A 26248-nucleotide genomic window follows, 5' to 3' on the forward strand; every position below is an offset into this window, starting at 1 on the left:
CCCATTACATGTCTGTGTTTAACGGTCAGGTGCTTCAAGGAGATCACGAGGACTGGATTACAAAAATAATGTAAATTAAGGTGGTCCAAAATAACACACCTTTGATGATTTCAGTGTTAATGGAGTTGGAGCTAGCATTCAGATCCTAAATTAGTTGGGAACTGAAAGAGCTGACAAAGGTTTAACCAATATCTCCTACCTGTGTGTTAGCCTCCATTAACCAATTCAAAGGACAGGGACTTGGAAAAAGAAAAAAGATCTCCAAAAGCCTCTACCAGCCCAAGAAAACACTGCTCTAAGACCAACATTACCATGACCAGCAGACCTCAACAAGCATGCAATAACTACTGCCCTCTTAAAACTGAAATTGTAAAACCATTAAAAAGCTATGAGATGTTGTTTAACTCATCTTGTTTGGAGATGTTTAAGTACTTGTGAATGTAACTAATGACAGTTTTATATAGCGATATATTAAGGCCAAGTCCCATTTACTGTTATTTACTCTCCTCCTTCAAGCGCATGCTTCCCAGTTCAGGCATTGTTGTGAGGCACAAGCAAACCTCACAACTGCTATCTGGTCTCCTCCCCATCCTGGCTCCTGAATCTGGAAGAGGGATGCTCTCCCAGCCAGCACGTTACAGTAATGGGCAGCAACAGGACTAAGGAGTGCAAGACTTGGAGTCTTCAGTTTTTTATAAAAAGAGAGGTTGTTTCCACAATCAAAGATACTAAGAAGTAAGGAGGAAGGAGGCAAAAGAAGGGAAATGAGGAGGAAAGATGGAATTTCTGAGGTTTGGGCTTTGCAGCCAAAAGGATGTTTGCCTTGATGGCCAGGTAAGGTATTTTGCAAAACCCTGACATTTTGTTCAACCCAGGTCCCATTTTGGTTTAGTTTCTTTGTGAGTGAGCCTTTACCACTCACAAAAGTCTTCCTGTTGCTAACCACAGACTAAGTCAGGAGAGATTTTCAAGACCCTACAAGAGAAAGTGTAGGAAAACATTTAGAAAGCATGGCAAAGAAGGCAGGGTATAGGATACAGAGGGAAAAACAAAACTCAGACTAAACCAAGCTGAAGTATACTGTTCATTACTTACAAAACCATATAAAAATAACAGTTTACAAAGACATAGATCTAAGTCATTGATATAAATGCAACGTTTGAAAGGGGTCATACCACTGTGATGGGTACAGCTTCGAGGCTCAAGCAGAAAAGAGCCTGGTTCCAGCATTACTTAGGAAAAATATGGTGTCCAGCACACATTAAACCTTGCAACTAATACAGCAGTCCATCATAACTGGCACATATTTCTGAGGATGTCAAGTGGAAAGAAGCTTAAAATACAACAGCTGAATGCCATGTCTACCTGAACATAGCTCATTTTTTTAGTAAAACTGCTTTTAAATGTATATATCTGCAATATCAAATTAAACACATCTTTTAGAAGTTTATACTTACAGTGTCACTACCAGCTATAACAGTTTTTTCACAGAGGTACAATGATTACAGCCCTTTCCAGCACATTATTAAATCAATGGACATTGCTCTAAAAGTAGCAAATGAGATTTGAGATGTCTAATTGTTATAAAAGGGTAATTTTATTAGCTCAGTTATACCCAATATGTAATACAGTTATATCAAAGGAATTAGCTCCATTAACATGGTCTTTCTGACGGATGTGATTTGTGATGGGCTTCCCATACATACAGTGTGATATACAATAAGTAATTAATAAAAGTAATTTAAATTGTTGCATAGTGTGCAACCTCGCTGAGACTGAATAGATGTCTTACATGTCATAACAAAAAAGGCAATCAACCATAATACAAATGGAGGTTACTTCTACCCCAGAAATCATAAGATAGTTCTGAGGAACAAATATTTTTGTGTTTGGAACAGACCAGCCTGTGCCCCATAATGAAGCAAATGACACAAGCCCACTTTCCTCCCAGCTACGTAGGCTGAATATTGGTACTATCACAAATCCAAGAAGCAAAGCATAAATATTTCCAGAAAATGCACTTAGTCCAAATGTGCTTCCTAATGATGCTTGTGTCTTCCTGTTTATAAAAGCACTGTCTATTTTTTACGTAGGAGGATAAATTAAAATAGCTCCACTGCTTTCCCCTTTTTGGAATACCCAGTCTTAGCAATGAATTTTAAACAGAAGACACGGTGGGATATTTCTTTGGTATTTCTTTGTCAGGAAGTGGGTGGAAAGAAGGAAAATTTCTTCTGCAGCTATTGGAACTACAATACCAGGCTTGCAGCAACCATATGTTCACATATAGGTGACCTGGCTATATAAAGAAATTGATCGTTATTTAACAATTTAATGCAATATTCTTTATTCCTTTTGTGATAGCAATCACATTTTATAGCAAAATAAAGGCCTCCCCCTGAAACTGATTTAATGGGGACATCAGGGCATTGAACCCAGGCAAAGCTCCATCCGGGCAACTGGACCTCTGACCTACCCATGTGCGATAACCAGAAGGACGTTTTCAGCATAGGTCAACCTTCACAGCACCACTGGCAACTACTGAGCCTGCTCACCAGACAAAACCCTGCATGTCTATAAGGCCAGTAGCCTGTGATTAAGTTGTAATATGAAAAGAGACTTTTAACCTGTGCTGTGTTTGAAGCTCTGCCATAGGTTTTGTGGCTGACTTAGACAATCTTATAACTTACTGATTATGCAATACACACTATATCATATGGAGCAAACACAAGCAGGACCACCAGGCACAAAATGGGTCATTTAATAAGAGAGAGAGGGAGGGAGGGAGACAGAGGCCTGTTCAGACAGCATTAGTGAGTCCCTCCAGAAGATACTTTCAAGCTGAATATCCTGATGGTTGGAGACAGCTCCTTGCAATGCCAGTGAGTGCAGAGCCAGGCTTAAAACCACCCTGCACTGCATTTTTCCTAGCTGTCTAACCACTTTTGGTAGCTTTCTGCATAATTTTCTAGATATGCTGGATCCTACCATGTGGCATCTCACTGTCCTTGTGCCCTTTCTGGAGACTGCAGGCAGATCACTCCATGCTCTGGATACCGTTCCAGAAGCAGGCTTCCAAAAGCTGTGTCATCCGCTAATTACAAGGGTCTTCAAATCAGTATTGGATTTGTTCCCAAGTAAGTTTGCGCATGCACAGGTACAGAGCAATGCCACGTGATGCAAGGCACAGGATGTGCAATATTGCGCTGGACTAAATAACAGCTGTGTAGTCTTTACCAGAAGAGCTAAATTGCCTTTCCGAAGAACACCTCACAAATATTCATATCCTTATTACAGTAATTGGTTTTTACAGTGGATTAAATGAGTCAGTGTTACACTTCCCTGAATTAATGTAAGATCTAGAAATCTAAATGGTTGAATATGTCACCAAATGACTAACAGTAGTCTCGACTGATCAGGACAATACTGTGATCTAGAAATGTCATTTAGAAATGTCTGCACTAATAATTTCTAAAATTTGCATTGTCTTGGCATTATCAGAGCTGTTTTTCTCACTCAGTGAAAACACATGGCAGGAGGCCAGTGGTACAGAATAAAACAGAAAGATGACCATTCACATATCTATTTTGTCCACCAGGGCTAGTTACTGATTTTTGGCACTCAGAAGCAGAGAAGGGTCAAGAACTGCCGGTGAAATATTTCATCATTGGAAAATATTAATTACAGAATCTTCCTGTAGGAACGTGCACAGCCTTTTCAAAAAGGTTGGATGCAAAAGTGAGTGGCCATGAACCATTCAAGCGTGTGTCCTCACAACTAGAGCACTAATTATACTCACATAGCTCTTTTGCCTGGTAGGGCAGTTCCACATTTCATAAAATTTCAGTACTCACAAGCCTAGAGAAAAACAATTTTTTAAAAAAAAAGGTTCTGTATCCTGCTGCCTGAAGCACTCAGGATGTTGGAAAATCATATTCAAAACCTTGTTCTGAATCAAGAAGAGCAAAACCACGCAGCTGTCTTTCTGTGGGAAGTATCTTAAATACCAGAGTGAGCTAGAGAGTGAAAGTAACCATTTCTCTCACTTTTTGTAAGACCTTGATTTGAGCTCAGTGGGGACTAAAACACTTTCTGAATTTGCAGCCTTTCAAAAGACAGGATAGTTGGTTTTTCTGCAGGGGACCTTGCTGGATTTAGCACCTATCTGTGCTAAAATCTATCCATTGGTTTTCTGTCTGAAAAGATTCAGGACATTTAGTGTTAGTTGTTAACTTAGAGCTGTTAAAATTCAAAAGTTACGTGTGGACTCAATAAAGTGAGGCCTGTGTGATTAACTCAGTATGTTTTGGATGTGAAAATGAGATTCTATTAGTGCTGAGATAATCTACATATGCATTTAGTGACATTCCATTAAAGGAATTGTGCATTCTATGCATTACATTGCTTCAGTGTCCATGTGTAGTCAGAAACTCACTTAGCAGTTTTTATTCCAATTTGTCTGAAAAGACAGGAATGAAAAAAAAAAAACAACAAAACCCACAGAAGATAAGAATGAGTGGTTTTCCCTAAACTGTGGGGCTGTGGGAAAAAGTACCTGAAAAATCTTCTTGCATAAGTTTGATCCCACATCCAGATCTCTCATTGCTCTCAGTGGAAGAAGGAATACTTACCATAGAGATTTAAAAGGTAAAAGACAAAACTTGATTTTAGCATAGCTGAAATATGGGCAGTAATTTTGCTGTGATGACTACAATTTCACTTGGCAAATGTTAATATTCATGTCAAAATTGAGAAATAGCAGTTTCAATGCTGGTTTGTGTTTCTAATGTTCTAGTTTTGATAAAATGCCTGTGTTTTGTACAGGAAAAGTGTCTGAACTATTAAACTTTGTTATTTCATAATACACTGTAAGTATGAATGGAGGTGCTTGAAAAGGTTATTTAACCAATGTCCACATCAGGCTTGAGACAAACTTTTTTTAATTAGCTGTCAGGTTAGGATAGATACAGCCTTGATGTTTTTATAAGCAAAGGTCATTAAAAGTCTACCATGATCTCTGTGGGATTTTATTGATAATGGGTAGGAAAAGAAGTAGTGCTGTAATCCAGCCAGGTTCCATGGGGAATTCAATAACATGGTATTCAAAAATATTTCATACAGTGATTCATAGTACAGCTATTTTCCATAGCTTCTAGATGAGCAATAACAGAGAGGCCACAAACTCTAACAACTTTGTTGGCTCAGCTTAAGAATAACCTTTTTATCTACTCTATTATTCACTATTGACACGTCGTTAATTAATAACAGGTTAAATGACTAATAGTTTAACATGAACAATGTGAAGCATGGTACAGTCTATATAGTATATATAATGTCTTCTTTAAAATCAAGTAGGAATGCACCAATGCCTTGCTGTGAAGTTGGTTGCCACTGTCAGTATATTTTGTTTCCTACTTCATGTGAATAGGAAAGTATACTTGAAAACAGATTGTATTTAGGTCACAAATACTTCGAAATTTTGACATTTGGACAGATTGATTTGTCACTGCTACAATGCTGATTTAATGTAATCAGAAGTATACAGCGAACTGATTGCAAGGCTCATCCCTTGGTTAGGTTACAAAAATACAGTTTAGTTTAGTTTGGGGTTACCATGCTTTATGTCCTGAGGAACTTGGAATGGAGGGAGCCCTTAAAATGAGGCAGGCTAAAACCAGGAACTATTCTGCATTCTTTAAATATCATGGCATTCATCTAGTGGTTATCCTCTTGGAATAAGATAGCACCAGCTGAGCCAACAGCACATATGGTATCAGCTGATTGGACCTGTCAAAAATTTCAAAATGTATATAAAAAAAGATTAAAATCTAATCATTAGCCCTAATGGAATTTAATTCAGCATTTTAACATTCATATTTAACCAGAGTAAGATAATAAGACAAAGCTTTCTGAAGTATTATTACTCTTAGCATGGAAATGTCTTAAATGTTAATTTAAATTTAAATGTTTTAAATGTTTTTAAAAATTTGCATTCAACCATTCATTCATATATGCTTTTTAACAATGCACAAATCCAAAAGAGATTTTTTCATTGATGAATTGCTGGGCTTCAACCGTAATCATTATTGAAGTGATACCACATGACATATATCATTTGATTCTGCTTTTATTGCCAGCCATCCAAAGCCAAAGATTTTCTAATGGAAATAATAAATGGATGGGAGATACTATGAAAGCTACCTACCAAATCTACTAAAAACAGATTTCAATAGCGCCTGACTTTCTAGTGTTGTACACCAGTTAAAATCAGAGCAGATTAGTTGGGTGCTGTACTCGTGAGGAACAAAAAGGCCATGTCATTATATTCAGTTACTGAGTGTTGTGCTTTAACCCCAGCCAGCAACTAAGCACCACCCAGCCGCTCGCTCACTCACCTCCAGTGGGATGGGCAAGAGAATCAAAAGAGTAAAAATGAGAAAACTTGTGGGTTGAGATAGAGACAGTTTAATACGTAAAGCAAAAACCGCACTTGCAAGCGAAGCAAACCAAGGAATTCATTCACTACTTCCCATTGGCAGGCAGGTGTTCAGCCATCTCCATGAAAGCAGGGCTCCATCACGTGTAACTGTTACTTAGGAAGACAAAAACACCATCACTCCGAATGTCCCCACCTTCCTCCAGCTTTATAGGCTGAGCATGATGTCATATGGTATGGAATATCTCTTTGGTCAGTTGGGATCAGCTGTCCCGGCTGTCCCCTCCCAAGTTCTTGTGCACCCCCAGCCTACTGGGATGGTGCGAGAAGCAGAAAAGGCCTTGACTCTGTGTAAGCACTGCTCAGCAGTAACGAAAACATCCCTGTATTATCAACACTGTTTTCAGCACAAATCCAAAACATAGCCCCATACTAGCTACTGTGAAGAAAATTAACTCTACCCCAGCCAAAACTAGTATATTCTCCACTCCTTATTCCATATCATTTATGTCATGCCCAGGTCCCACGCTATCTGATACAACCTCATTAACCACCACCACCCCTTCCCATCCTTTGATACAATACACAGCTATCATTCCCTTAGTCAATGGATCACCTCTGTGAAATGTCTGTAAAATGTGCAGAAATGTCCACAAAATGTCCATTGAGTTCATTTAGTCCATGACTTCAGGCTCCGTCTGTTATGGTGGTCCCTCAGGACAGGAGAGGTGGTATGTTGTGTGGAGTTACTCCCCACCAAAGCCAGCTCACGTCATGTTACTGCTGCACTTGCACTGCTTCTTGTAAGGCTTGTCCTCCATTGGTTCAGGTGGTTCCTGCTACAGTAATTCCTATAACATACAACTCAAATCATGAGTTACAACAATTTAAAGGTATTTCCATTACAATTGGCACCCCTGGTCCCTTTGGGCCAGATTATAGGGTTTGACATTGCAATGAACTCCTCCCCTTGCTCCTACGCTGGCTAGCAACAAGGGGTTCCTGCTATAGGAATTCCCATAACACGCAACTCAAAACCCAGGTTACAACAATTTAAAGGTGTTTCCATTACAATCTCAACCATTGGCCCCTTTGGACCAGACCATCGGGTTTAACATTGCAATGAACTCCTCCCTTTGACCTGCTCCGACTTGGACTTATCCACAGACTGCAGTCCCTTAGGGGTGTGACTGCTCCAAGTGGAGCCTTGTCTATGAACCACAGTCTCTCCAGGGGTATACCTGCTGTGGCATAGACTTACCCACAGCCACAGTCGCTTTGACGTGCACCAGCTCCAATGTGGCCTTTTCCGTGGGCCACAATGCCTTCAGAGATATACCTGCTCCAGCGTGGCCTTATACACAGCCACAGTCCCTTCAGAAGTAAACCTGCTCCAACATGGCCTTATCCATAGCTGCAATCCCTCCAGGAGTGTACCTACTGTGTCGTGGGCTTATCCATGGCCACAAGCTTTGAGGTGCTCCAGCACGACCTCATGCACAGCCACTGATGCTTCAAGGTGTATCTGCTGCAGCATGGACTGATCCACAGCCATGTGGAAGCTTAAGTGAAATTTGATCAAGAGCCATTCTTCAAACATGCCTATGACAAGAAAATACTATTGCTATTGTGTATCTAAGATAACCTTGATTCGGTGTTGAGATCTACTCATTTAGTGTTTTAAATCAATCAGAACATAAACATGAAAGCAAAGGAACACATCCATCAATGGGAAATAGGGTTAATACTGGATCCCAGATAAAAAGTAACCTGATCAGATCATGACTTACTTTCTCTAGATGTTCTTGATTAATAACCAGCTTTATACAACATAACACATTACAGTATCATGTTGTGCCTGTTTTACAGCATGTTCATGTAGAAGTGCTACTGGTAACCAGAGTCAAGCCAGCCTGGGGAGGTTCCCAAGATGAGTAATTATTCTTCTTTTCATTCACAATTTGTTATCCCTTCAGTTTGCTCTTTTGCTGTGGAAGATGCATTACTATTAAGCCCAGCATCTGAGCAGTCTGGTGTGGAGCTTGGATACGTACCCTTCAATACCCACACTGTATTAGCATGGGTATTTCTGGAATTACACCATGAATCAGATCAGTGTGAAAAAAACACAACATTTTTTGTTTGCTGCTTTCTCCTCCATCTTGGAAAAAATTTTCTTCCGTTCCAATCCAGCTCACATCGCAACCACCACAAACTGTTTTGCCAACAAGATTGGGAGGGCAGCACACATCAGCACTGGCAAACCTATCATGAGGGGCAGCAATACTTCAACCAGTATTGCTGTAAGAACTTTTTAATCTCAAACTGAAATGACTGTCAAGAAAAGTCACATTTGATTCTCATAATAGCAGGAGGGTCCTATAGAAAGCTTGTGGCTGAAACTGTGTCCAGCCCACATTTTACTTATGTGACAGGGGTCCTTGTTCCACGTGCAGAGAAGCTACACTAACCGCAGTCAGTTCCAGTAACAGATTAACCAGACCATAATCTTTTCCTTGATTTCCAGGTCTGTTATTCCCAAGCACACAGCCAACAGTGCCACTTAGACACAAGGTCCTTGGACCCTGAGCTGAGCTGGGCACCAGTGGAAGTCTTGTAAACTAGAAGTGCTCATCACGTTCATCTGGCAGAGTTGTGAAGCAGCACATTTGGAAGGCAGGAATGTCAATACGAGTGGAGAACGAGCAAAAGGGTCAATCTGAGGATTTTATGTGAAGCAAGACACCTCTTAGACTGCAATGTATTTAACTATTTTCATTCTGGGAAATGAGTTTACAACTCCTGAAGGACTACTTCAAAACATTAACCACAAGGGGGACAGTGCACTTAGTGCTTTTACATACAAGAAAAGTGCGTTCTCAGTGTATTTGTTGACAGTAAGGCAGAGCCCATTTATGATGCCAACTTCTGAATTCTCTTTGACTTCAGTCTGACTATAGGCATGAGCAAGGAAAGTTCTTCCTTGGACAGGGACACTAATTGGCACTTGGCAACCTAATGAGGAATAGTAGATGAAAAAAATCAAAAGCTTGCATGTAGAGTTACAGACCACAGGAATGGAAGAAAATCCACACCTAAAGGCACAGCAATGGATGTAAACATAATGCATGCTTTACGGAGAAAAGAAATGACTCAAGCAAGTGACTTCTTTTTGCCTTATGGTGTATTTTTGCATCCTTTCCACCATAGACAGTCAGTGTATTAGGAATTAATTTTGGCAACAGTTATTTCCTATTCTACCATCTCAACTGATAAAGTATGGACAAGCCCATTTCATCTAAAACACGCCATCCCTCTACCAAGTTGCTTGGAAAAGTTCTTATTTACAACCTCCTCTGGTAATAGCAAACTGGTGGCTGAAGGGGATCAGGAACTCCGTCACATCAGCTGCTTTTCCTGCTTGTTAATTGTAAAGAAGATAGTGCCATGCCAAAATTTATTAAAAATAGATGGCATTAGTTTAAAAAAAAAGGCCTGGAGATTTTCCAGAGACCCTTTTAGCTAATCTTTCAATGCACTGAGTGGTTTTACAGCTAAGTGAGCTAAGTTATTCAGCTAATTGGCAACTAGGTAAAGTAACTTCTCTCTTCCTTTCTGCATAGACAAACAATTTTGGGAAGTCTATAAATGTTCAGTGAAACACGCATTATATCTGACTTCAGATGTTCAACTTAAAGCTTTTTTTAAGTAAAGAAGATCCAGACTTCTTAATCTGCTAAAAAAGGACACCAGCATGCTGTTGGTATCATTTTAATTGCCACAACACCATTATTAAATTTAAGGGATTATATACAATAAACAAATTGGCAATAACGCTATTAGTAGTTTCTCCTCCCCCCTGCTAGGTGGTATTGTGATTAACTCTCCTGGCATTTAAGAGAAGCCTCTTCCTTTTTAATTAGTCCTAGACCACTAATGAAATCTGAAAGCAAAAGGTGTGAAATCCCACTGCTGAAAAATCAATACCAAAGCTCTTAAAATTTTAGTGGTATTGGTCTACAGCCTATACTTTGAAGTTTCTCATTACTTCATTCTAAGAACTGTATTTCTCTAATCAGTCAAGTTCCCTTTTTACTCTACTATCATCAAAGGCAGTAAAAAATGGCCCTACCTGATAGTAAAGGATAGATGATTGCAAAGAACTAGACATGAAAACCAAGTTCCTTTATTTGTTCATTTTCATTACAGTATTGTCTGTTCCTGCAGCCAATAAACACTGGTGTTCAACATAGAGGAAGTCAGTATATGTTACATTTATATAGGCATATTTTGCATACTTGGGTAGAACTTAAGATTCTTTTTCCAAAAATAAATTATTGCTTGTCTGAAAAAGTACGTGTTGGGCAAGGACAATGAATTCCCACCAGAATTCTGCTAAGGAAACAATATATTCAGTATTATCACAATTATCAGCAACAGCAGCATTTTTTACCTTCATTACAAACCAGATTGGGAAACCTATACAAATTAAGGGCTTGCCAGTGACAAAACTGTTGTAGCTACGCTGACTTCTACCAAATATGGCTCTTTTCATTTTACAAAAGACACAAGAAATGCACCTCAAATCCAACCTCCCAAAATGTGGGCAGAACTCCTTAAAAATCTGTATGACATACATTAATATGAAACAAAACATGAGTAACACTTTAAACACTACACATTTACAAATCATATATTTAGGAGTCTAAGGATACTGACAAGTCCATGACAGAACTGAGGTATTTTTAATGAAAGTGCTCCATCCTTATAAATTTACTAAATTTTTACAATTACAGATGGTATTAGAGCAAATCATTGTGATTTGATGTGGCTGAAATGAATACAGAAACAATAAGGTGTGTCTAAAGAAAGTACTTCACTGTGTTAAAAAAAAAAAAAAAGAAAAAGAAGAACCACCACCAAGCAGATTAATTCATGGAAGTTAGACACATAAATGTTCTGGAGAGATAAGAAGCAGGAGTCCACGGAGGTGCTCCTCACATGATTTACTGTTATGCAGGTGAGTATACAAGTTTATTCCCTCTGTGATATCCTGTAGGGTCATTCAGTAAGTTTTGGTAAGACCCATCATAAAGGATACTTACTCAAACCCAAATGCCAGCCCTTTGTGCATACATAAATAGGCAGCTTGGTGTGCAGGACCTGCAAACAACTGAATGTCTGAAAAGGCTAGACTGAGTCTCACCGAGACCTAAGTGGTGTCCAGCCAATCTTTATTAGCATTCTTGAGGCAGAAGGAGTTGGACATAATAATTTTCTTCTCTCGGGTTAGTTTATTTTCCTTCTCCTTGACTACAAAAATTATCACTCTTGTCCTTCCCAGAACTTATTTTTTCTCCAACTCTGTCATCACAGCAATTCATTCTCACCACAGATACAGTAAATGTGTTTTGAGCTCTCTCCTTCTCTCTTATCACTTAATTCCATTTTCCGTTATAGAAGCAATTGTGGGATCAGAAAGCACCTGACAGAACTCCTAGTAAAGTCAATAGTTCATAATTGATTGCAAAAGGAGCTGGGACCAGATGAGATGTTGCAGTCTTAGAGAATGCGTACTGACCATTTTGTCCATATGTGGTTTTGCTGTTTATTTATATGCACTGTCTGTTTATATTGGATCAGCATTTCTCCCCACCACGCCTCATCCTCCACCCTCCCACCCCACCTCCATGTGCCTATGGTGCAATCATGAAATCTGTATCTTGGATCCAAGACGGGACTGAGGTTTACAGAAACCTGTAGCTAGTTCAAATGCAAATAGCAGTAGATCCAGGAACCAATCTGGCTGAAGGCGATTGACAAAAGCCAGTGGTTCATTTTCAGGTTATCACACAGCCAGCGATACATTACCCCTGGCACAAGGGAAGGGATAGTTTCACAGCAGTAGCTGGTGTAGACTCAGTATCAACAGAACAGGCCCTGATGACGTGAGGATGCACGTACTGGCCGTTAGGTAGTCAAACTGCAGAGCCAGATGCTATCCAGCCTCAGTGAAACTGTCATGACTCCCTCACAAAGTTTTAGGTATTCAATAAATCATCCTGAGTCAGTCAACTGAAGGGCAGAGCTCTACACACACTGTCAGCAAAAGAGGTTGCCAAATATGTTGAGCAGCATGCCGCTACGTAAAGATGTCTGGCAGGTCTGGTGGCACTGTCACTAGATGGAAAAAAGTAGTTCCGTTTTCAACTAGCCACACAGAACCAGTGTATAAATAACGTGGGTACAGGGAGGTACCAAACTGAGCTCCCTTGACTTGTACCCTAATGCCCTCCTACAGTCCTGCATGTCAGCAAAGTCACTGACCTCAATGAATTCCAATAATGGGTATTTCCACAAATAATAAAAAAAAAATGTTTCCTCTCCAAATTCTAGGTTAAGTGTTCCTACCTTCAGTTTTGTTCCAATACGCAGCGCAGCAATTAGAACTGTAAAACTAAAGAGAAATTGCTAAGAGGAAAATTTTCACTGTGAAAGATCTGGAATGTTCTCATCTGAAGATGTGAGCTATAGCGTCAAGGATTCCCAATAATAACATTCCCTTCCCATTTCTTGCATAAATTAAAACTATCTATTAATATAAGCTAAAGTAAGACTGTGGGTTATATTATGTAATCTTGTTCCATGACACCTTTTTGTCACCACGTATTTCAAACACACAGTTTGAAAACAAGCTGGCACATTTGATAATTCAGTAGTGTCAAAATAATGCAATAAGGTTCAAAAGCCCACAGCCTGCTTATAAAGGATTCAGAGAGATCTAATTATCACCGCTTTGTGCTATCAATCAATATGCCACAGTGCAGCATCCTCTGTCTTAGTCGAATTGCCTGGGAATAAGGTTCACTGCTTTGTGTGCTACTGACATAGGTCCCGAACAATGTAGGTGGTGCAAATTGCCATATGGTCAATATTAAATGAAAGTTGCGCTGCTATAAATCAAAGAACGGTGCTGGCTGTCATCACTGGAAACACACAATCACTTTCCAAAAGGGCCAAAGGCCGCTACTTGTTTTGTTTTTGCACTGGGCTACAGCTCAAAAACTAATTTCCCAACCCTCACGCAAAAAATACATTAAATTGTACAGTGGTAGATTAAACACTGTTACCTATCTACTTATTCTCCCTGTTTCCACAGTCCTGTATGTTAGCTCTAACTAAATCTCATTCCTGTGAAATATGCCAGTATTCCAGTCACTGAAAGTTATTTTATAGAGCAGAAAACATCATAACGACATGTAAAGAAAGGGAATATTTTATTAAATCAACAAGTTCAACTTCAAGGCAATAGAAGCAAGAAGAAAAGTCTCAATTTCCAAATATTTCACCATAGAAACCTTAAATCTTATCAAAAAGGAGTTTTTAGAATGCAAAAATTGGAAGTGTGTAATAAATTTAGAATTCTGTTTAATATATTGGTCAGTGTTCCTCCTGTCTGTGACATAAATATTCCTTTCCACTGCCATCGATAAAATGATTTCCTCATTCTGTAAAGTTACAGGATCTCTCACCATGTGAATAACTGTTCCCTCCCTCACGAAAGAGAAAATTGGTACCTCTTCGTACAGAATGCACACAGCGAAGGGCAGATTTGAAAGCTCTGCAGGTCAAAACTGGATTACAGTAAATATTGTCTGTAAGTCAAGTTGTGGGACTGGGGGAAACACTTTCTGCAGTTTCAGCACGTCAGCATCAAATAGATGGTTTTCAGAAAGCATTTTTGAATGCCCTCTCACAGCCCTGTCCCGAGCTAGAAAGTCGCTTGGCAGCAGCATAAGCAACACTAAATTGCATCATTTTAAGGATAAAAACAACACCCCTCACTTGTGGATTTAAGTCTGTTCTCAAACCGGAGACAGGACCGTTCATCTTGGGACAGTAGCAGGGCACCCTCCTGGGACACCAGTGTCAGATGACCATAGAAGACTCAAAGTGCTGTCAACAGGACAAGGGAACTATGAGAAGACAGAGGATTTGGGGTGCATCAAAGGATGTCAGTAAGGATCTCTTTGTTTCCCAAACTGATCTAGCAGTCTGCTTACTTGGGGGGCTTCTCTTCGCAGTGATGAAGTAGCCTAGCAGTAGTGGCATGGGCCCTTCAGAAATATATGACCAAGCACTTGAAGAAAGTCTGGATGTTCATTGTGAGCAACACGAACACCTTCCACCATGGTACACAGAGATGCCCACCCGATTCCACTTGCTCAAAAAGACAGCAATAGAGAGATGTACAGAAATAGCCATACACACAGTCCATACAGCGGTACAGAAACACCCGTGTACGAACTCCTTCCACTTCCCAATGCACACAAACCTTTCTCTGGCTGTGAAGACACAGCTGAGGCTCTTCCCATGCTCCACCAAGGAGAGCTACAATGGCAACAGAGCAGCCCAGACTACATGCAAAAGGAAGAGCTCCATGTGGCAAGCCACATGCTGAAAACAGTCCAGGAAGAGAACAAAAAAGGTGCAGCATCAATGCCATTACAGAAGCTTTAAAGGAGAGGAACTTGAAGAGCTCGGAGCACTTGAAAACACACAACCTTGTGGAGCTCAGGACAAATTTCGCTGCCCTTCAGGCTTATACACTTGGCAAATGCCCACAGTTGCCTCTACCTGAAGGCACTCTGAACCTGTGAAAAACTATTAAACACTTACAGGTTGTCATAATGTTAGCCCACACTCAGCTACATATTCTGTGCGGTTAAATGCCATGGCATTCACCCAAGTAATTAAAAAAAAACAAACAAATGATACAAACAAGAAAAGCCCAGAAAATTCCTCTTATCTGGTAGCACGTGATTTCTTGCTGAGAAATATGAACTAATACAAACTAAAATATAAGCCAAGACTACTCATTTTTCATTGAAGAATGGAGAAGAACAGTCTGTAAAAATTCACACCAGCCTGTGAGAGTGTTTAAATACTAGTTTGCTACAGAGAAAACTAAATTTGACGGTTAAGTGAACTTCTCCAATACTTAAAAAGCATGAAGACCATAAAACAAAACACTACAGTATTCATATGACATCATAGGGTATGAAATGAAAATGTAGGCCAATTGCTGGCACACTAAACGGAGAAATGAGGAATTTTTTATTGGCAGATCTTATGAATGTGTTTCATATAGAAAAATTCAGCTTTTACAAACATTACAACATCAACAAAGTATTAAAATTCAAAGATGCTATGGACCCCAACATGCTAAAAGGCGAAGTTGGTTTCTCATGTGGCTCATTCCTTCAATCCTAAGATAAAGACATAGATAGATAGATAGACAGACAGACATGTCAAGGTAAAACTTACAGTTACAAGCATAAGATGAATCTTACCAAGCAGGCAAAATTTTCCTAATTCTTTGAAATGCTTTTGGTAAAATTGAAGAAATACAATAAATAAAATTCACCATAAATAAAATTCAACAAAATCATGACTTTATCATATTGTGTCAAAAAAGAAATTTGAAAAGGTCAAGCCATTTATATTTAAATAGTAGTTTGTTCATAAACCCCCCACAATTTTATTCTTCAAATTCCCCAATATTTTCCTGGAAACCAGTTTTCTCTGACACAAAAGCAAAGCTCTGTTTTCCTGCACCAACATATATTAAAAAATAAAAACAATTCAGACCGTGCCATTACACACACATTATTCACATGGCTCCGTTCCAGTATCCACACTTCGGAACTCATATAGTGGCCTTGCCTGGCATCCCCTTGATGTTCAAAAGAGAAGTGACTCCATGTTTTGGCAATGAACATATTAAAATCAGCAACTAGACTCTCCAGGACAGGCAAGGTATCGAAGGAGAAACATTAGGACTCTACTATGTTAATTTTGTTCAGGCAATCACTGACCTATGACAAGATCAGTTGCCTGCCTGTGGCGCTCTCAAGGGTAGAAGGTGTGGCGATCCATCGAGCTTGAGCAACAACCTGAACTCACGGTGCCATATCAGTACTGTCTGATGCAGATAATTATTGTGACATCTGGTGGGTTTGATCTCTATTTTCCCAAAAATCCTTCAGTATGAACAAATAGGGAAAATAATAACATATTACTCTTATTTGCACTGCATTAGTGGTATGATGGTTCAAATCTTAAAACAAATGAAATATCTTAAACATTCTTATAAACAGTCTGTCAGAGCTGCATTCAGACCAAAAAGCAAAATTGGAAAGAAGGATCTCAGCTTCCTCTTGGAAAGGAATACCCTGGGGGGTGGAGGGGGAGTATTTCCTCCCTTGCCAAGGTACCAATGAAACATAAATCCACGCAGGCTTGTTCCTTGTGCTGAAAGAAACAAACAGCTGTGTTCCACTTCAGTAAGCAATATATTAAAAGAGTTGGCGGGGTGGGGGCGGGCAGAGGGACGACCTAAAGATGTCCCCTGTCCCTAAACATCTTTTGCAAATTGAGCCAACTTAAGCTTCAAGTCTATCATCTCAGTTATCAACCCAACTCTCCTGAAAATCCCCTGGTAGTGGTAAATTACAATTACTAGAAGGAAAAACTAGCATTGCTTCCCAGAAACACTCAAAAATGCTATATTTGGATTGAAGTAGCCACCTCAATTAAGTACTTCAAACAGTATTAGTATGGAGGCAGTGGGAAGGAGGAGAACAGATATTCCTAATGGAAAAATTGTAGCCCTGTAATTAATCTGTGTCAAAGTTCTCCTATCCCCAAAAGAAATAGTTTAGAAAGAATGATTAAAACTTTCAGATGATATTTAATAAATGTCCAAGAATAAAACTGGATGACTTCCAAGCTCATAAAACATAAGAACTGCAGGAGCTGGAACTTCACTGTACAATGCAGAATCTGCTGGAAACAGCAGCGAGGATGCGAATGATCCTTCAGTGTGCCAAGAGGATGCAGCTGCTGGGAGGCTGCTCTCTTCTAGGACAACTTTGCCCACCAAAGAAGAGAATACCCCAGGTCAAAAAGACATCCAGGCAAATGTGGTTATGATGCTTTTCACAGTTCAGAAAGGAGTGGGCTTTTTGAACACAGAATTTATTAATGCTGTAAATAACGGAAGACCATTCTAATGGATGTAGCAAAAACTGTGTCACGGAAGTGAATACCATATAGGCAAAAGTTAATAGTAATATTTCCTCTGTATCAGTAAGCACAGGATAGAACTGTATCTCAGTGTCTCTATTATAATAGACCAATGTATAGCATTTTATAACTAGACTAAGCATAGAACTGAAAAATATCATGGGTCAGGTAAGCAGTTTAGCCAAAAGCATGATACCACATGACCATCAGAGGTCGAAATCAAGCAAAAATCCATGTCAATATCCCACATACTCGGTAGAGGTTATTCCTTAGTATTGGTAATGTTTCGTATCTCTCTGAAGAGATAAGGACCACTTTGTATGACACTTTCAAGGTTTTCAGATTTTTCTGAATCACTAGTGAAGACAGAATTAATGTTAAAAGTATTACGAAGGGTTGTTGAAGTATCTTATCTACTTGAATGTGGTTCCAGTGGAACAGAGCAGAGAAGGAGATACTGTATATTTTTTACATCGAGCTAGATTATGGCCCAAATAAAATGTTCTGACCACAGATACTTCATCTGGATACACGAATAAAAATTTCCACATTCCTAAATTCATTCTCTTATACTGTTAAAATCTACAGGGTACAACATTTACTTTTCTTGAATGAGTTAACCTTCTTCTGACATGTCTGAAAGTTGAAAAATCAGTGTTCCAGCATTTGAACATGGTATTATTCTCTACAAACATTTAGCATACAGAACAAGTGACAGAAGATAACATTTAATTTGTCATACTGTGAATTAATTGCTTTTAAAGGGAAATAGTGAGCGTACATCTCTATCTGGAGTTTTGGCTATGTTTTTACCTGAAGAGCTTTAGCTCTGTCTTTTAAATCGCTTACTGTCTCTGCATAGAGCAGACACAGAATTATGGATGGAGTTGATGCTACAGTCTTTCCCAGAAGGCCTATGCATCACAGTACCCCAGGCAAGCCCATCAGATGTTTTCAACACATCCGCATAGGAAAATATTTCAAATTCTGTAAGATCTGTGTCCAGATGAAAAGTCAATAACAGATAATGTGTTCTGGACACAGAAATGTAGCGTCACCTGGGGGGATAGGAAGTATAAGTTGCTTTGGAATCTCAGCTAAAGGGCCCCACACTTTATTAAACCTGGAGTTGTGAGTGTGTAGGTGTTGGATTACACACATCAATAGGAAGAGAATGATTTCTGGAGGCACTTATGGAGAGATTTTGAATTACAGTACTTATCAGGCCCCAGGGAGCATTTTGGCAAGTTTTTGAAATGCACTCATGAATTCCTCACGCGCTGTTTGGAGACAGCTACAATGAGTGAAGCGTGGAGGCTCGAATGACCCTTTGCTGTTTCATCACATGTGATTTCCAGTGCAAAAGCAGGGCTTCTCAGAGCAGCACATGTGCACCCTGTAGAGCACAAGTCCTTGCTGTCAGTGGCTGACACATCTCATGGCCTGTAACAATGCTTCTTCAGTAACTGTCTGTAACTCTGGGGTGAAATGCTGGCCACATTTACATCATTGCAAAAATTCAAAAGGTTTTACAGGACCAATATTTCATTCTGTTGCTTTGGGTGGCATCTGAATTCAATGTTATCTGAGCTGAAAGAAGACGCAAACAATTAAGATGTGAAGAATGTATTCGAGGGGAAAAGACCTTGTTCTGAGAAACCACTGTCAAGCAAAAATACAAGCACTCGGGTACATGATTTTCTAAAGATAAGGAGAAGGATTCTCCATCTCCAGACATTCTCAGAACAGATTAGACAAACATCTGTCAGAAATGGTTTCGCTGCAGTTATGCTGCCTCAGGGGTAGCAACTAAATGATATCTGGAGGCCCTTCCCAGCCCCATTTCCTATTACACTCCCTCTGTAGGCAAACACATGTGTACGTTTCTGGGAGAGGAGGTCTCTGGCGAGAATCAGCAGCTCAGCATTCAAGTAAGTCACAAGAGGAACGATTTATGTTCGCTCTCCTGTGGTGTCTCTTTAGAGCTGTGCTGTAGCTGGTTTTGGTGGGCAAAAAGAAGGTTCTTTCTGTCTCTCTCACACTTCAGAACAACACTCCGTCACTAAGCTCTCAAAAGAAGGTCCATGAATCTACAGAAGACATTGTGATTCTACTTGTTTCAGAACCAGAAGCATTCTCCAGGATTGGCTGATAATTAATTAAAGAAAAATAATGTGAAGCTCAAATATAATACAGATACGACTCATACAATAAAGATACACTAGTTGGAGGGTGTGTCAAATCCTACAATAGAAATTCTTCTGGAATAGCAGCTGGCATAATATTAATTATGCACTGCCATCTTCCAACAACAGAGATGTGTGGAGCTTCATAGATTAAATTCCAGTTTTCGATAAAGTGAAATTTATACATTTGTACTGTGGAAACACCACTAGACTGCTTTGCTGATTCAACTGAACCTAAGGTCCAGTACACTGTTTTTACTTGACGATGCACCTTGGTAAGTTTAAAGCTGTCGTAGAGGAAACTTCTATGGACAGTATGTATTAAATTTGCTGCATGTTGTCTTAAGCAGAAAAGCCATAGAAAAGAGTATCTGACTGTACTATCCAAAGGAAAAGAAAAAGCTATCAAACTAGATTCTATTTGGCTATGCCTTAGTTTTATATAACATGCCAGGAAACAAAACAGCAACCAAAGTCATAAGGAACAGTCATGTCAGAATTCTAAATTATAAAGATGTGCCTTCTTTTAAACAGCAACTTGGTAATTAAAAGTAATTAAAACTAATTTGACTAATATTTCAGCAATATACCATTAAGTAAGCTAATGCTGTCAAACCAGTGGTCTGTTTAAACTTTCCTGGATTAACCCCAAGCTTTTGCACTTTCAGCTAAAACTGTAAAGGGCAAAAATATCTACAAAACTAGGTACTAACTAGCTGCTGCCTAATCCAAACAAAGTAGAAACCAGGGCTAAGAGTGAATGGGCACCAAACTTCTATAAGCACAGCAAGAGCTCCTTGCCTCTGAACACGGATTTTTGCACATCTTTTTTTGTTGGGAAGCTGCCTGGAGCTAGTCATATAAAGCTACTAAAAGCATGGTAACTTCATGGTTAGCACACTTGCTGCAGAGAAGTCCAGGCTGCTGTAATCTATCCCAGGGGAGCTTTTCTGTATTTTACATTAATAGTTCATTGGATTAAATGTAAAGCATGTCCACATATAGCCAGAGCAATGAAACAATAGTGTCACACACATGCGTGTGAGTTGGCTTTCATTTAGTTCATATATCTCTATGAGTTTAGTTGTTGCAATATAGAATTTCCCCTGCGCTTAGCTAGTTACCTCTGTGACTGACATGTAGACATACCTGAAGCAATACTCCAGGAAGCAGGAAACAGGTTTCCCTCCCTCTCTTGTAATTACTGACTCAGCAGAAAGAGACTTAAACTGCGAATAAAGCCATATTTTTAGGAAGCATAGGGCCAGAAGCTTTTCTTAATATTATATGTGCACAGTACAGCACATATAGTGCTGTTATGGAAGTGTTGTTAAATTATTGCTTAAGTTTTCCAGATAAGGATTTGCTCAGAGAAATCTTCCACTGGATAATATTTCCAAAGAAATTGTTTTATTTTAATAACTTCTGCAAATAAATTTTTTCCCCCATTTCGCCCTCAGCCACACCTACAAACCCTACAGCTAGACACCGGGGTAGCTAGAAGTCACTCTTTCAAATCTGCCAAATGATGAAGTTGACATGAGCAGTACAGAAGGGAACCTATTAATATTATTGTGTTATTGAAATTAATAGAGATACATTAAGGCTGCTTTTAAGATTATCCAGATAAAGTATCAAGGATGTGAAAGTCTTAAAAGGAAGCAGCAGAAACTCATATGGCAATAAAACCCATTTTATTACAAATTGGCCTTTGAAAGAAAGACAGCTGCTTATTAGACAAGCTACACGCATTTTTATATACTGAGATACGTTTGTATTTTTTTCATTAACAAGTACTATTGAGAATACTATGTCCCTACATTATTGCATTAGTAAATGCTTTTAAAAACTAAGATGTAAACATATGGCAAGGAAAAATGTATCTGTTTATCATGGCTCTTTTTCCATCAAAAAGCAGTAACTGAATAGCATCAGCAATGACCCATGAAGTATCTTTCTGAAAAGCACTAAATCTACTCTGTTCCATGCAACTAGAGAGAAGCACATTTCTATGTAGCTTACACTGAACTTTTTGTGATGACTTTGAAGTGCTTGGTGCAGCGTCAAAAACAAAAGTAAAAAACGCCACCTTGATACTCTTGCCAAATTAACTAGAGCAGCACCAAGAAGAATTTCCACAGTGGACTCTCAATTCAATTAGGCACCACGGAGGCAGAGTTTATTCCATAAGCAATTGACAAATGGGAACTGCTTCCTGAAGCTGAAAAGGTCAAACAGAAAATGAGTAAGGCTTCCTACAGCTCAAAGGTGAAAACAAGTTTATCACACATGCCTTCTGCATGGCCTTCCCAGCTGCTGTTTATACTCCCCAGCCCCCTAAGCCCAGCTGCTTGTTGCCTATTAAGCGCATCTCAGCTCCTCCTTGGAGTTCTCCTGACTTGTTACGCTTCATTGCCAGCTTGTTCGCAGTCAGGGTACCAGGTGGCTGCTTCTCCTCTACAATGCCAGCAGTGGTTGCTGGGCTGAGTGCTAGCATCAGCCAAGACTGCTTGCCATACGCTTTAGAGGGAGTAGTGCCAACCACAAGTGTTAAAAAATCATGAGATCATGTCAAAATCATGAGAACTAAAACCAAAAAATGACATGGGATTTTCTGTATGTTTTAGCGTGAAAATAAAGTAATATTTTCCATGGTTTTATCCTCTACCCTTCAGCTTACAAAGTGTCCCAGAAGAATACCATTATTCCGGCCAGTCCCAAGAACAGATCTCAGGAGCCCAAGACGTCACAGCTTTTACAACCGGGACCACTCAAGAGTCAAGGCATCCTATCACACTTCGAGACACGTGCATACAATTCACACTTGCTAAATTTTTAATCATTCTAATGAGCGTTGATGGTACCCACTATACCTGTAACTGAAAAGTTTTTTGCCCTCTGAAGACCAGAAGCAGGATTGATATTCTGCCTTCTGCATAAAGCTTGTCTGCTGTTTCTTCACATGTAATCAAAATATAAAACCAGACATGTCCCTGACCAAATCTCTCTGCACTACCCAGACAAAACTGTCTTCAAGTTCTTAGACATGCAAGAAATTCTAGAATTATGATGCTGCCAAATTTTAATTTCTTTCTCAACTTGTTGTGGGCAATCTTAGTTCCACTGAAGTCAATGAGATTTTTTCCCAGGGATTAAATATGGTCATAATTTCTCTCAGTAATGGCATGAAGCAGAAAGAATGGAGCTTAACAGATGTTCAGTGAAGCAACTGGCAGAAGAAAAAAAGGCACTTTACATTTTTCAGTAGTGTAAGGTAAAATACGAAATGCAGGCCACTAAGGAAGAATAAAACCCATGAAAAGGAGGTATTAGTTTCACAAGACTGCTTCACTGAGCGCAACTGACTAAATATAGCATATCGGTGATAATATGCTCTCCTATATGCAAATGGGTCTTTAAGTATATTGCAAATAAACACAGCATAACAGATTTTCTTTATTGATGACAAATTATTGAAGCCCATCTGAAACGAACTTCAAGGGACTATCCCCATGGGGTTCCATTTTACATATAGGAAGTCTACACTATGATGATACATATAGCAAGTACTTGTTCATCACAATGTTACCCTCCATTTTACTTGCTCCTGACTAAGACAGACCATACAGTTTCTGTGTAGTTAGCACTGTATGTTTGTGGGACGGCAAAAAAAGTTCACACTATGAAACATTCATGACAGACAATTCATTTTTATTTCTTAAACAAATAGATGGTTTGTTATACTGTAATTTTTAATAGTTGCAAGCAATTTCATTATATCATTATGTCTAAGATACAGGAACCAAGCGTACATAATTGAAGACAAAGGAAATTGAGAACACACTTGACAATTAACAGGTAAATGAAATCAGTAAATGCAACTGCCACATCCCTTCATTTGATGTCCGTGCAAAAGCATCTTCTAAAGTTCCAAGCACACAGCACACACCAGTTAGCTTATTTTAAACAGCAAATTTGTTTCAGTAATCCCTATGGGTAACTAATGCTTTATCATATATATGAAATTCCTTTAGGTGCTTTATTTTTGCATGCATGCTCCATTCCTTATTGATATGTTCCCTTTTTAACAGAGTCTTTATTTGTTTTAAAGATCAAAGGAGATAAACTCAATACAAAGCTACGCGGCACGGGCAGCACCTGTTTCTGCTACCCACACACAGACTCTTTCACTCACTCCCCCTTCTGACCTCTCTCTGCAGGTGACCATGAGTGAACAGCTAGTTCTCTGTGAGACCTGAATGGGACATACACACTGGCAGATGTGGGCGAATACTTTAATGTTTATTAATCTAAAAAAGAGTAAAGATTACAAAAATATAAGGAGTAGAAAACCTTAGACAAGTTAAAATACATAAAGTCTCTAGGGATAGTTTATTTTGGTCAGGCAGAGTTTAGTTTATCAAATGTCAGTCCAAAATAACAGGGGTATAAACAAAACAAAAACATTATATTAACTTTATACTAAAAGGCGACAGCTACCCTTCTTTCCTAAGGCCACTGTACCACAGTAAATACTCTGATTCAGTGCGTTAGAGCATCCACATATCAGAGCGGTTCCACTGCTGATACTAGAAAAATAACTTTATTTAAAATTATTATGTATAAACTAAAGCAAATTTTCAGATGTAGTTTTGATCACCATAATTTTATTTTAAATTGTTCTTCAACAATCCCACTGATTTCACAAACCTGTGAAATCAAACAGAAAAACATAGAAATTAGCACTAAAAGTTAATGTACACAAAAATAGGATAAAAGGGAAAATTAATCCTTCATTGTGTTTGCATTTTGTAAAAGTCTTCCATAACGCTGAACTCACAGTTAAATAAGCAACATTGATCAGTATTTTGACGAATCCCAATTCGTTTTTATTTCTAAAATATTCAGAAGCAATCACAGCTTCTTTAGTTATATTGTTTGTTCCAATTATTCAGTCGTTTAGAGGGTTTTTCTGCTGCTTCTTTTTCAATAGTAGTAATAGACTGCAAAAAATTACCAGTGTTGCAAAAAGCATCAAACATAATAGGCAACTGTGATGAATCAGATAAGCTGAGATAGCAATGTTTTCATTTCTGATTGTGTTCAGATTGAAAACCTTCCCCAAAGCAAAATGGAAATTTAGCTTTTACAAATATTTATATACACATATTGAAATAGATTGTTTTGTAAATGTTGCTGACTGTAACACAACTTGCCCCTCCCCAAACGTTTGTAAAAGATGTAACACTGCAACTGGACCTATTACATGGATCCAATTAGAGAATCAGGGTTATAAACTGGAAATAAACACCACAACCACATTTAATTACACAGCTGAATGCATAAAGGTCTGTATGTTACCTTAGAAGCCTTCACCTTGCCATTTTTAAACACTGAAGGAAATCAGGCACAGCAGCTTCATATTTATTCACTCCTTTTGAACATATAAATATGCAAGCCCTCTTTGGGAGATTAAAGAAACTTGGCAGGAACAAACTATTCCCATTATCTCCAGCTAATCAATTAAATACAATTGGAACAAGATCCTTAAGTTTCACTTTGCCTGGTGATAAGCCTGGGCTTTATATCTGATACTGTACTAATATTCAACAGAGCAAGGTACATACCATGAAAACCTCTGCATCAAAAAAAAAGAAATAAAGCCTAGGAAATCTTAGCAACAGTTCTTATCCTTTATTAACCTTATATGTATCTTTTTGTCATTTATACCTAATGTTTAACAACTGTTTTCCTTGGAGGCACTTCATGTAGCAGATATTCAAGCACTGTCACAGTTTGATCTTTAAGTAACAAATTTGTCTTAAGGAGGGAAAAAGAAAAGCAAATATATGTAAGCCTGTTTCATTTGCAGATTCTTCTCGTGACTGTTACCCACAAAAACTCCAGGGATTGTGGTCTTCTTAGCTGCAGAAGGAAATGGGATGCCAGCCAGAAAATATATTCCGTGCTACCCCATATCCATTATGGAATTCTTGACTGATGAGAAATGATATTAGCAAGATCAAATCAACTTTCAGCTGACATGAGATAGAGAAGCGTCAAGGTGGAGATGCAAGAGATGAAGGACACCCTGCAGGGGTGATGGGACTCAATGTACCTGTCTCAGTCCCCCAGTAAGACAGATCTCTAGCTGTCCTCTGAGGTCCCTTTGTTTCTCTCCTTACTTCAGAGAACAAATAGCTTGGACTAGACTCTCACTTTTATATAGCTAAAGGTAGATGAGACGAGTCATACCCTGAGAGGCTGATTTCTCCAATACAAAAAATAATTTAAAAGTAGTTAATACAAGCAGGAAGCCACCACTGACTTACTTGGGGAAAATAACTGAAAAACTACAGCCATTTTAAATTTAGTGAAAGCACACCAGAAAGAAATACAGATAGACATTAGAATTGGGGCCCAGACTCACGACACATTTTAGAAACATTAACTGGTGATTTCTCATAGCTTTGCTGTCAGTTATCACATTTTATCATCCCTCTTCACAGATCAGGGAAATAAGACATGGAGAAAATAA

The 26248-nt window shown here is 38.9% G+C and overlaps 1 protein-coding gene across 1 annotated transcript in view; it reads right to left on the reverse strand.

The window, feature by feature from the left end:
* Window positions 1-23405: 23405 nt before the first annotated feature.
* C2H8orf34 (chromosome 2 C8orf34 homolog) overlaps window positions 23406-26248 on the reverse strand; it is a 169649-nt gene continuing 166806 nt past the window's right edge. Inside the window, exon 14 of the mRNA XM_075140648.1 lies at window positions 23406-24420. Within this exon, the coding sequence (XP_074996749.1) occupies window positions 24413-24420 (8 nt within the window). The 3' untranslated portion in view covers window positions 23406-24412. The remainder of the gene's footprint in view (window positions 24421-26248) is intronic.

This window comes from Calonectris borealis, chromosome 2 (genome assembly GCF_964195595.1).
Source record: "Calonectris borealis chromosome 2, bCalBor7.hap1.2, whole genome shotgun sequence".
Taxonomy (NCBI): Eukaryota; Metazoa; Chordata; class Aves; order Procellariiformes; family Procellariidae; genus Calonectris; species Calonectris borealis.